Source organism: Lepus europaeus, chromosome 21, assembly GCF_033115175.1.
Source record: "Lepus europaeus isolate LE1 chromosome 21, mLepTim1.pri, whole genome shotgun sequence".
Taxonomy (NCBI): domain Eukaryota; kingdom Metazoa; phylum Chordata; class Mammalia; order Lagomorpha; family Leporidae; genus Lepus; species Lepus europaeus.
In genome coordinates, this window is record NC_084847.1 from 24643504 (window position 1) to 24656102 (window position 12599).

Consider the following 12599-nt stretch of genomic DNA (forward strand, 5'->3'; position numbering starts at 1 on the left):
TTTCCTTTCTGCCCTCTCTCCTCCCGCCCCCTCCCCCAGCCCATTAACTCCACATGTGTCCCTTGGGAGATGCACGCACACCCACACCCAGACCTGGGGTGTAGGCTACTGTGGGCGTGGGGAAGGTGGGCAGGGCCTGGGGTGGGGATGTGTCAGGGAGAGACAGGGGAAGAGGAAGTGTCTTGGGTCCTGGGCTGCCTTGGCGGGTGTGGACTGTCATTATCAGCTTTCTGGACACAGAGACAGAATGGACTTCCTGCGGCTCTACCTCCCTGGGCTGCGTCAGGCCTGGAGAGGGGCACTGGTGAGAAGGGGGCAAAGAGATGCCCAGGGCTTTCACCCCATTCCCTGGGAACCTTCCCTTCCCTGCTACAGATTCCTTTCCCAAGACATGGCAGCCTCCTGGCCCGATCTGTTCTGTCCTTTGAGTCACACGCATGCGTGTGCACACACACACACACACCTGTAACCTGGGCTCCTTTCCTGTCCCCCCTGCAGATTCTGTTTCCTTTCTCTCCCACATCCAAGACCCTGGCTTCATTTCCCTGGGGGCTCCCCTGGCCCGGGGCCTGCTGGGAAGGGCTGGGTCTCCCCTTAATGCCTCTGCCCACATCTCTCTTTTTTTTTTTTTTTCCTAGGATTCCTTCAGTGCCTTTGTCTCCTACCTCATGGGAGATGAGGTCCCCACAGTAGAGAGGGAGGCACGGGCAGCCACGGAGCTGGGGGAGGTTGTGGAGGAGGAAGCCCAAGAGGCGCTGGAGGGCCTTAGTGGCAGCCCAGGCGAGGCAGGTGGAGAGGTGGGAAGATGCCAGGAGGAACGCTCAGCGACAGAACAGCCCCCGGGGTGGGGAGAAGGCAGCTCCCACGGGTCCTGGGCAGAGAGGCAGGCCCCGGGGGCTGGGGAGGCGGCCCAGGCTGCCAGGTGCCAGGAGCTGAGTGCCTCTTTGGAGCATGTGACGTCTGGGGCTCACCGAGACAGCAGCAGCCAAGCCCAGGAGAGGCAGGAGCCCAGGGAACAGGAAGTGAGCAGGGGGGAGCTGCCGAGGATCTGGGAACAGGACAGGGAGGAGGAAGAGGTCAGGGCAGGAGAGCCAGGGATGGCCAGAGGGGCGGAGCCAGAGTGGACCTGGCACAGAGAGCCCGAGGGGACAGCTGGTGCTGCCGGGCAGGAGGGGCAGGAGATGGCAGGAGGCGACATCGAGGAAACGGAGGAGCCCGGGGCCAAGAAGGCTGAGAGAGAAGAGGGAGTGGCAGTGGGGAGAAGTGGCCCGAGCACTGGGGCAGAGGCTGAGGACGGGGCAGCCTTGGCCGAGGAGGAGGAGGAGCAAGAGGAGGCGGAGGCCTGCGCAGCCCTGAGCAGGGAGGAGGCTGAGCTCCTGGGAGTCAGGGAGACAGCATATGGGCCAGTCCAGAGGGAAAAGGCCCCAGAGGTGTCTGGGAGAGGCTGGGTCCAAGAGGACACCCCCCGGGAGGGGGAGGAGGGGGAGGAGGGGGAGGAGGAGGAAGAGGAGGTGGGTGAGGAGACAGAGGCTGCGCTGAGCCTTTTCTGCAAGCAGACCCAGGCCCTGGGAGCTGAGGGCCCCACAGCAGGTGGGGAGGCTGCTGCGGGCCAGGAGGAGGCTGAGGAGGGCTTTGGGGGCCAGGCCAGCCAGCTCTGCGCAGAGGCGGCGGGGAGGCAGGGCCCGGAATTCGGGGCTGATGCGCCCAGGGTGCAGGAGGCAGTGCGGGCAGAGGAGGCCCAGGAGAGAGGGAGTCAGGGGGCCACAGAGACTGAGCCACCGCCCGCCAAAGAGGCGCACCCTGATGCTGACTTGGAGGCCGCCCCAGAGACCAGGCCCGAGGAGGAGGAGGTGGGAGGGGAGAGGAAGAGCGAGGAGGTGCAGAGGAGCCGAGAAGCACTGGGGGAGGAGTGGGGCTCTGGGGGCCAGGACTGGAAGCTGATGGGAGGTGCCCAGATCCCAGCGGAGCAGCCAGAGGAGGAACGGGGCGCTTGGGGAGAGCCAGGGAGCGGAGCAGCCCTGAGCGGAGTGAGGACAGAGGAATGCTCCAGGGACGTGGGGTCTGCAAAGCCCGAGGTCCCAGAGGCAGACGCCTGGGAAAACCAGAGGAGGGACATCTGGGAGGAAAGAGGGAACGCAGCGCAGGAGGTGGCTGCAAGAGGCCAGGCCCTGGAGGCCGAGGCCAAGGACGAAGGAGGCGGGGAGATCCCGGGCAACGCAGGTGGAGAGTGGGAGAGAGCAAAGGAAACTGGGTGTGGAGCTGGGGAGGGCGAGGCCTCCGAGGCCCAGAACCAAGAGGTGACCGGAAGCCACGGGACGGGGGAAGGGACAGGCTGGTTCCCGGGACAGTCAGAGGCCAGAGAAACCGCGGACAGGCAGTGGGAGGCAGTTGGAGCTCCTGGGGTGGGCTGCAGGCCACAGGAGGGGGCTCAGAGCCTGCAGGACAGCGGGGCCGCGCCGCCCGCTCCTTCAGCCGAGAACATGCAGGATGCAGCCGTGCCCGGTGTGAGCACCGCTGAGGCCAGCGAGGGGACCGAAAGGGAGGCGTTTGAGAGAGGCTCGGATTCAGTTGCGAGGGAGGAGGCTGGCGGAGGCCAGGAGCTGGTGCAGGCTGCAGAGGGAGAGACCCAAGCAGGGCAGGAGTTTGGCCCGCAGGGCTCAGCAGAGGAGGTGACAGGCAGAGAGGACCACACGGAGACCTGGAGGCCCAGGGAGGAGCAGCAGGCCGAGGTGGGGGCATCGGCGGTGGCAGAAGGGAGTGACGGGATGGGTCGCCGTAGCTCGGGCTCCCAGGCAGCCAGGGCAGAGGAGCTCGGAGCCCTAGTGGAGACCCTCGGGGAAGAGTGGAAGCTTCTAGAAGAGGCGGGGGGAAGGCAAGCAAGTGAGCAAAGTGAGGGATGGTGCGGGGTGCATCGCCCAGAGGGAGAGGCCTGGGGACTCCCTATGGAAGGCATCCAGGTGACCGGAGACCAGCGGGTGGGGGCCGAAGACTCGGATCCAGAAGGCATGGTAGTCATCCAGAGCGAGGCAGGGCCACCACCAGCCCTGGCCCCTCCTGAGGCCCTGGGAGACGCCGGCAGCAGCTGGAGCGAGGTGAGGGCTCCTGGCGGGGTGCAGGGCAGGAGCTGTCAGGCTCTGGAAGCTGGCCGGCAGTCCTCTGAGCCTCTCGCCTGCAGGACCTGCTCCCTGGCGTGCGCCTGGACGTCTCTGTCCCACGGAGCCGCGCACTCCTGTCCCGGAGCTCATCCCAGCGTCGCTCCCGGCCCTCCTTCCGGCGGACTCTCGGCCCCAAGGAGCAGGAGGGACCTCCCAGCCCGCAACCCGAGGAGGGGCCGTCGGCCCCCGCGGAGAGACTTCTCCAGGCACAGGAACCCCAGGAACCAAGCCCTCCAAGGCCTGAAGGGACCCCAGTGCCAACCAGGAGGCCCCTGGGACAAGGGTAGGCATGGGGCCACTGTGTGGGGACATGCAGGGTGCTGGGGGCCCCTGGGGACAGCACGCATGACCTGTCTTCTGTCTCCAGGTTTGGCCTTGCACACCCTGGCATGATGCAGGAGCTGCAAGCCCGCCTGGGCCGGCCCAAGCCGCAGTGATGGGGAGCTGACACCCCGAGAGTCAGACCCTGAGGAGGGGACAGAAGACCCCCAGGCCCGCTCGCCTCCAGCGCCCCTTGTCACCTTGGACACACGTGTTCCCTTCCCCGAGCCTCAGTTTCTAAGTGTGTTCTTTGTGGCGCAGACAAAACCAGACATCTGCAAAGACCTTGAACTTCCTGAGTCTGGCTGTGGACCACTTACCCCCCTGGAACCACCACCCACGGGTCCCTGCCCTGCCGACCTCCCCAGCCTGCCTCGGGGGCCCAGACAAAGGACAGGGGACAGAGCTGATTCTCGTCTTTCTGCTCCCAAACTCTGCACGCACTCTGCTGACTGTGACACCTCTGTCACTTTTGGGGGTCAAAGCCAGGTTCAGGGGACCTGGGGGGCATTGCTAGGAAGCAAAGGTTGATGGGTAACAGACCAGTTTCTGGAGCATCCGGAACAGTCACTTGGTCTCAGAACTGGTTACTGTGGCAACCGCCAGCTCTGCAGGCCAGAGATGGGGACAATGGGTAAGGAACCCCAAAAATGAAGGTGCAGAGGGAGAGGCCCAGGGAGAACCGGGGCCACCAACTCCCTCCCAGGCCCTCCTGCCCCACAGGTGCCGGTCCCCCTTCTCTGAAAGGAAGCAGAGACCAGGGCGAGGGTGAGAGGGCTTTATTAGGACCCAACATGGTGGCCTAGCCCAAGGACGATACAATAAATAAACCACCATCTCCCCACAAAATAAATAAATATCCAAGAAATAAATACTGGCAAGGACTAAAGGGGCTGGAGTTTTTGGGTGGGGCCTGCGGCTGGGGGCCGGTGGAGGGGCCCCGCCTGGTCCAAGGCAATGAACTGGACCCTGTCCTGTTGGCCATGATTCCAGTCCTAAAGGGTGAGGGGCACGGGCTCGGAAGTTCCTTGGTCAGGGCTGGGGCTGGGTGGTGGGAGCAGCAAGGCCTGGACAGGGTGCCCGGCTTTGGATAGCAGCAGCAAATCCCGCACAGCCCGCGACAGCACGAGCTCCAGGGAGTGCAGCAGCTGGTAGTTGTGGAGGAGTTGGGGCCAGGACAGCTGGGCCCACGCTGGGGTGGGGCCGCCTGGAGCCCCTGGGAGCAGCCCCTTCCCTTCCTCCCATTCCTCTTCCTCGGGGAGGTCGCATCCCGCAGCCAGCACCTGTAGGAGAAGCCCAGGGGTCAGACAGTGGCCAGGCTGAGAAGCTCAGCAAATCCTCGTGCCTTAGTCAAGGGTGCAACCAAAAAGTTCATGGAAAACTGAAACGAACAGATACGTTTATTTGGGTGCAAAAAATGTGGGGGTGGGGAGTCAGCATTGTGGCACAGTGGGTTTAGTCATCACTTGAGATGCCAGCGTCCCATATTGGAGCATCGGTTCAAGTCCCAGCTGCTCTGCTTCCAATCCAGCTCCCTGCTAATGTGCCTGGGAAAGCAGCAGAAGATGACTCAAGTGCTTGGACCCCTGCCACCCATGTGGGAGGCCCAAATGGCTTTCCAGGCTCCTGGTTTTGGCCTGGCCCCAGTCCCAGCTGTTGTAGCCATTTGGGGTATGAACTAGCCAATGGAAGATCCCTCTCTCTCTCTCTATCACTCTGCCTTTCAAATAAATAAATAAATCTTAATTTTTTTTTTTTACCAAAATCCATGCACACAAGGGATCTTCAAACAGGTCATTAAAATAACATGCATGGATTTCAAAATTTTCAGCACCAAAATAAGCTTATCTTTTAATTCCATTTTCCATGAACTTTTTGAAGTCCCCTTGCTGGTGCCCGATGGCTCATAATGACATCAGTGACCACAGAGCCATGGTTTCCCCCGACAACCCCTGCTTTGGATCTTCCATTATGTGGCCATCTCTCGGGTCCTACCTGACTTTTTGGTTTGGGAAATTGGAAGTTGTGGAGCAAGGTGTCAGAGAGCTGGGCCCTTCCCGCAGGACTGTCCCTAGGGGCTGGGGGGGGGGGGTCCAGCAGGTTCCTTTCTGCTCATCAGGGCTGACTCGGGAGCAGAGCCGGGCAGAGCAATGATGTACCTACTTTTCCTGCTGCTTGCATTTTCTATTCTGTTTTTACTAAAGGTGAAATTGCTATTTCCCTGAGAGGTTGAGGAGGGTCTGGGTGACGTCAGAGAATCAGGGAGGAGAGAGCTGATGTTGTCAGCAGGGCTGCTGGTACCTGACGCTGTCCTGGGGGCCCCAGAGCAGCTGTCTCATTGAGGCAAGAGGAGTCAGAGTAGGGGCAGAGTCAGGGCCTGGTGCAGCTGCACACTCATGCACACACACACTCACATACAGTATCACCTGCACACCCACACACCCCTCCACTCACACACACTTGCACATGTGCACACCCACACACCCTCTGAGACACTTGCACACTCACACTCTCTCACCTGCTCACCCACATACCCATCCACTCTCACATCTGCACTCACACCCCTCTTACACGCTCACACCTGCACACTCATATACACTATCATACCTGCACACCCACATACTCATCCACCTCCACACACTCACACGCTTGCACGCTCATCCACTATCACACTGGGCACTCGTATACTCTTACACACTCGTGCACACTCATATACTCTATCACACCTGCTCACCCACAAACCCATCCACTCTCACACTCTCACACCTGCACGCTCTTGCACACTCACACTCAGAGAATCTGGAGCAACCCCTTCCAGGCTGCCTCACCCCGTGGGCGGGGCGTGAGCCTCAGTCCTGCAGGTCAGGCTCTGGGGGAGACAGGCTGGGGGGAGGGGCTCTACCTGGAAGTGGAGGTGCCGCTGGAGGTGCCGCTGGAGGTCCCGGAGGTCCAGCCTCGTGGCCCACAGCCGCATCCTCTCAGAGCCGCTCCAGCCTGCCTGGCTCCCCAGCTCCCCCAGCAGGCCGCGGAAGGGCCGGAGCGCCACGGAGAGGAAGCAGAGTCGCTCTGAGTCCTATTACAGGGTGAGGAGAGCCCCAGAGGCCCGGACGACCGGTGTCAAACCCCACCACGTCTCCATCCAGGCCTCACTCCCAGCACAAACCCCAGGACCCAGCCCCTCCCCCGTGTGTGCTCCTCACCTCCTCCAGTCCCCTGCCGGACCCCCCTCCACCTCCCGCGCTCCTCATCTGCTCTCGCGTTTCTGTCCTCTCTCCCTCCTCAGTCCCAGCTTCGTTCTCACCTCCTCCACTTCTAGACCCCTCCCCCACCTCCCGGCCCCTGCCCACCCCACCACCTCCCACTTGACCAGACCCTCCTCTCCAGGCCCCTTCTCCACCCATCCCCGTCCCCCTTCCCTCTGGTCTCCCCGACCTCAGACGTTTCACCACCTGCTGCCTCTCCCTAGCCCCATTTCCCTCTTCCAGCCTCGTGTTCAATGCCACGCTCAGCCTCAGCTGTCTCCAAATCGACCTGAACTCAACCCCCAGCTTCGCCTCTGTGCTCCCTGCCCACCCCCCAAGTCCCTCACTCACAGAGAGCTGGCGCCAGGCCTGGAATGTCAAGGACACGTTGGGGAACTGCTCCCCCAGGGGCAGGAGGTCCAAGTTCACCCCCGGCAGGTGAGCTTCAGCCTGTAGGGCAAGGTCTGTCAGTGGGGGCTGGAGGGGCTTGGGGCTCGGCCACCCCCACCGTCGGCTGCAGAAGGGAGACTCACAAAGCGGTGGGCTTGGCCTTGAACCTCAGACAGCAGCTTCCTGGCAAGGTGCAAGCTGACCGTGAACTCCCTGCGCAGCTCCTGCAGGCTCTGCGGGGGCCTTGGGAATCCCCAGATGCCGGCTCGCACCAGGAGCAAGGACAGCAGCAGCAGGCTGAGCCCTGGAGAGGTGAGGGTGGGCGAGAAGCTGGAGAAAGACGTGGAAGAAGGAAGATCTTGTGCCTTTGCCGAGCCCGCCCCGCATGCGAGCACTGCGAGGTGGGGGTTGTCACAGGCATCAACCCACAGCCCCCCCAAAAAACACGAGGGGGCGATTGAGGCCACCAGATGCCGTCTCTACACAGAGGGCCCACCTTTGAAAGAAGACCAGAGACTGGATCTTGACCCCTACTGCCACCCTTGGCCAGCTGCCTTGTTCAGTGAGCAACCTGTACAACCTCCTATCGCAGCCCCGGTGCTGCTCCTCTCCCCGTTTCGCAGATGCGTAGAGTGAGGCTCTGTGAGGCTGATTCGTTCAAGGCCAGGTGGCCAGAGAGTGAGGGAGGAGCCGGGACTGGATTCTAGATCCGTCGGGATGCAGAGCCAGGAACTGAGAGGCGGCAGGCGCCTGTCCCAGGAGTGGGCACGCTGTGTCCTGCCAAGCGTTCTCGGGACTCAGCCAGGCGACTCTGATGGCTGCGACCCCACAAGGGCCCCAGGGCCCAGACTAGCAATGCTGGAGGCTCCATCCCAGGGAGTGAGGGAGATCTGTAAAATGGGGGGAGCCGGAGCAGGTCGATTTCTGGGGGTGCGTCCCGCCTTGTGTTTTCCTGGAAAGAGGGGGCAGCGGGGCAGGGAGCGGGGGCGGTGGGGGCCTGCTCTGGGAAGGGGCAGTGTTCAGCAGTTTCTCCCCAAGGGAGAGGAAATCGAGCAATCGGAGGAGTTACACAATGCTCCTGGAAACAAACCAGAACTGACCCCGAGTCCATGCCGGCCCGGCCCTGCTCTGCCGGTGCCCCTGCCTTGTTGCTTTGTGATGCCGGAGCCCCTGCTGCCTGGAATGCGCCCCCCCACTCCTCCCGGTAAGGGCTAAGGGGAGTTTCTGGAGATACCCACGCCCCTGTGGTGGGCAATGCCTAAGATCTCCGACATTCGGGGTCCCTGGCTTGGGGGCGCCATTCAGATCCCCGGGCATCCCAGGGACTTAAAGCAGGGTGGGATTCTTCCTTAGCTCCACATTGGGGGCCCCCACGCCCTGCCCACCCAGCCTGAGCTGTGCCGTCACCCCTACCTATGTCCACCTCCTGCCTGAGCCTGGAGCCTCCACACCTGCCCCGGCCCTCTGCAGCAGGTCCTCGGGTTCTCGGCCCTGGCCTTTGAACCCTCTGTCCCCGTCCTCTAGTTCTTCACCCCTCCCGGCACCTGTCACCTGTTCCTCCCTCCGCACTGTCTGGTTCTAGCCTCTGAGGGCTTCAGCCACCCACTGCAGATCGGCCGTTCTTCCAGGCTGAACACCCTGGGTGCAGTCAGGCTGCTGGCCCCACCTGGGTCCGCTCTTCCTCTAGCTGTCTCAGCCCAGTGGTCTGGCCCCTGCCCATTCGCTCACTCCCACCTCTCCACTCATCTGCCTAGCCCCGCTTCCATCATTTGCCTGCCCACACCACCCAGCCCAGCCTTCCAGCTCTGGCCCAACCACTGCCCACCCACCCCTCACCCCTGCCCCATTTGTGCCAGCCAAACTCTTCCATCCCCTGCCCAGCCCTGGCCAAACCCCAGTGCCCTGCACCCCCACCCCTCATTGCCCCCCCCTTCAGCCAGCTCCGTCATCCGTCTTGGCCAAGGCGTTGGTCCCCAGCCTCTCGGCTCTGTCCCCACCAGGCAAGCCCCCTCTCCCCCCACCCCACCCTGCCCAGTCTCAGACAAGCCTTCCATCCCTCTGCCCCCAGCCCTAGCCTCTCACTCACGCCAGCCGAGGTTGCCCACCGTCTGGCCCATGGCAGGGCCCAGCCTCTCTGGCCAGCCATCTCCTGGGTAGGGGGAGTCTTATATTGGGGGCTGCGCCCGGTTTCACTTTCCGTCCTGCTTGTACTTTCAGCTTTGAATTCACTCAGTCTTCCCTCCTTGACCACCCCTTGCTAAAATGGGGAAATGTAATTTCCCTTCCCAGAGGGGGTGGGAGGCACGGCGGGGGTAGCGGGAAGCTGGGGTTTCAGTCCACACAACTGCTGATCCATTGCCAAGCGCCGGGGCCCGGGCCTTCCCTCAACGCCGGCTCTCTTCACTGGGAGGGGCTCAAGCACTCAGAATTCCTCCACCTCTTTGCTTCTCCACCCTTTCACCATCATCCCAGAGCCATCACTGGACCATGGCCCAAAAGATACACAGACAGGTGAGGGGACTGCCCACCAGAGGGGCCTTGGGACTTCGAGTCAGCATAGTCTCGGGTTTACCAGATGGCTGACAGAGGGGTTGATGGATGTGGAGCTTGGTGGAGGGCTGGGGTTTGATTTGATGGTTTTAGGGCTGGGACCAGCATGCCTGGAACCAGGCCAGGGCTAGAAGAGACCAGGTCAAAGGCCAAGTCTGCAATCAAGGTCCATGGAGGGCCAACAATGCTGGTCTTCGGCCAGAGTCAGACACAGGCGTAGAGCTTGGTCTATAGCGAGCAGCAGGACTCCGAGCCTGGCCTGGGTGAATGTTCTTGCTCTGTCTGGGCTTCAGGTCAGCACACTCGCAGTGACCCAGGGCTCCGCGTGTGGCCCATCAGAGTCGGGCCTGGAGCTCAGCCCACGGTCAGACGGGGCTCAGTCTGCGGTCAAGGTTCTGCCTGAGGCTATAGCTTGTTTTGCTGGGGCTGGGATAAGGGTTCAGTCAATGGCCAGGATCAAGGCTCAGCTAGCACCCAGTTAACCCTGCGGAGGACACGGTCATGGCTCAGGTGACCGCAGAGCTCTCTTCCAGCATGGCCCCACCCTCAGCCCCACCCTGGATTTCCCATCTTCTGGGAGAGGATGGGGGTTTCTTGGTCTTCCCCAAGGCCCACTGCTGCCACTTTCCTTTTGGGACCTGTGGGGTTTCCCTGCTAGGTCCCTGCTGTGAGATAGAAACCAAAGGGACTTCCCCTTCCCGTACCCTGCCTCCTCAACTCTGCCTGTGCACTGCCCACGGCAGCTGCCCGGGACCCAGTGCCAGGGAAGTACCAGCAGCTGCCCCCGGAAGCAGCTGGACGAGGAGGAAGACCAGGAAGCTGGGCAGCGCCCCCCAGTGGTGGCAGCTCATGCCCCAGGTGGCAGGGGCATATCCCTGGGGAGGGAAGGGTCCCGCGCACTGCGGGCCTGGTGGTGTGGACAGACCAAGCCCTGGAGGCACTTCCACATACACCCAAGTCCTGCTGCCATCGAGGGCAAGGCCAGCCCTCACCCTTGACCACAAGGGTCCTGCCTGCCGCTCCCGCCGTGTCCCTCCGCATTTGCCATGGCCACGAGCAGCTGCACCTCTCAGAGCTCAGCCCCCACCTCTCGCACTCTCTGATCACAGCCACCTGTGTGTGGTCAGGCTTCTCCCAAGTGCCCAGGAGCTTGGCCCTCCCTCTGCCTGCCCTTCTCACCCCAGCAGTAGTCACATTCTTCCAGCCCCACCCCCCACCTTCTTCCCACTCCAGCAACTTGCCTGTTTGTCTTTCTGTTTTTGTTTTCTTAAAGGGCCATCTCCTACTGTTTTCCCATATCAGAAGAGGAGCATCTGGGACTTGAGCCTTGAACCGGCACCCATATGGATGCCGGTGCTGCAGCTAGATGTTTAACCTATTATGCCACAGCACCGGCTCCCTTGTTTGTCTTTTTAAATTGAAATTTATTTATTTGAGAGACAGACAAACTGAGAAAGACAAAAATCTTCCATCCTCTGATTCACTCCCCAAATGCCCACTACAACCAGGAGTAGGCCAGGCCAAAGCCAGGAACCTAGAACTCCGTCCATATGGGTGGCAGGGGCCCAACCAGATGAGCCAACATCTGTAGCCTCCCACGGTGCACACTAGCAGGAAACTGACATCTGAAGTGGAGCGGGAGCTCCAGCCCAGGAATTATATGGGGGTGGGCACACCCACACGGGGTCTTACTCACTGAGTCCAGCACCCACCCCTCGAGTCCCTTTAGTGAAGTTCAAGTTACTGCCGCAAGGTTGGAACTCCGTAAAGGACAGCTTGCTCGGGTAAGGTCCTATGTTGTCATCAGGATTTCCATCCAGTAGCAACATCAGTAAATCCTCGGGAAGCCCACGCATGGGGATTTACAGGTCAGGGCCCCGCTCCTCTGAAGCACACATTCCCTGACCTCGGGGCAGGCGTTGTGGCTCCTGATGAAGTCCCAGCTCGAGACTTGAACCTTGTTCGAGTCCCAACTCCTTCGCTTCTGAGCCAGCCTCCTGCTCGTGCACACCCTGGAGGCAGCAGGTGATGGCTCAAGTACGTAGGGTCCCTGCCACTCACGTTACAGTTCTGGCTGGACTTCCTGGCTTCTGGCTTTGACCTGGACCAGCCCTGCCCATTGCAGGCATTTGAGGAGTGAACCAGTGGATGGAAGATCTTTCTCTGTCTTCTTTTCTGTCTGTCTGTCTCTCTGCCTTTCAAATAAAAGTGAAAAATAAATAAATAGAATTTAAACAAGTAGTCTAAGTTCCTAGATGATGTGGGGGTAGATTTCCTATGAGGTTCTGCTTTGTTCCTCTAGGATGTGGACAGCAAAATCATTGTTTTTTAAAGATTTATTTACTTACTTGAAAGGGAGAGAGAGAGAGGACTTCCATCTGCTGGTTCACTTCCCAAATGGCTGCAATGGCCAGAGCTTGGCCAGACTGAAGCCAGGAGCCAGGAGCTTCTTCTGGGTCTCCCACGTGGGTGCAGGGGCCCAAGGACTTGGGCCATCTTCTACTGCTTTCCCAGGCTGTAGCAGAGAGCTGGATCAGAAGTGGAGCAGCTGGGGCTCGAACAGGTGCCCCTATGGGATGCCCATATGCAGGCAGCAGCTTTATTATGCCACAGCGCTAGCTCCCGGCAAAACCATTTAAGTGTGTGTGCCATAAAGTGGCATCAGCGGGTTGTGGCTTTGGAGCCAAATCATGGCCCCAGAGCATGTCTGTCCCCTTATGCAGTTCCGGGACATCTGTACCTGGGTTGTTGGCGTAGGTCCCCCAGCGCGCCTCAAACCTCTGTCTCATGTGAGACCCATGGAGACCTCAGCATTTTTTTAGAGATTTTTTTTTTATTTGAAAGTAAGAGTTACACACAGAAGGAGAGATAGAAAGAGAGAGATCTTCTATCCGCTGGTTCACTCCCCAATTGGCCACAACAGCCGGAGCTACACCGATCT

The 12599-nt window shown here is 60.8% G+C and overlaps 2 protein-coding genes across 2 annotated transcripts; one reads left to right on the plus strand and one right to left on the minus strand.

Annotated features, from left to right (window-relative positions):
* The first annotated feature begins 214 nt into the window (after positions 1-214).
* Positions 215-4303, plus strand: APOBR (apolipoprotein B receptor). Its single transcript, XM_062180067.1, has 5 exons — positions 215-304; positions 639-1430; positions 1557-3092; positions 3176-3438; positions 3523-4303. Exons 1-5 carry the CDS (start codon positions 248-250, stop codon positions 3590-3592), a joined length of 2718 nt encoding a protein of 905 aa, XP_062036051.1. The 5' UTR covers positions 215-247; the 3' UTR covers positions 3593-4303.
* Positions 4304-4444: 141 nt separating this feature from the next.
* Positions 4445-9225, minus strand: IL27 (interleukin 27). The gene is made up of 5 exons (XM_062179631.1): positions 9195-9225; positions 7252-7412; positions 7070-7168; positions 6379-6549; positions 4445-4759 (listed from the first exon to the last, which is right to left on the minus strand). Exons 1-5 carry the CDS (start codon positions 9223-9225, stop codon positions 4472-4474), a joined length of 750 nt encoding a protein of 249 aa, XP_062035615.1. The 3' UTR covers positions 4445-4471.
* Between the last annotated feature and the right edge of the window lie 3374 nt (positions 9226-12599).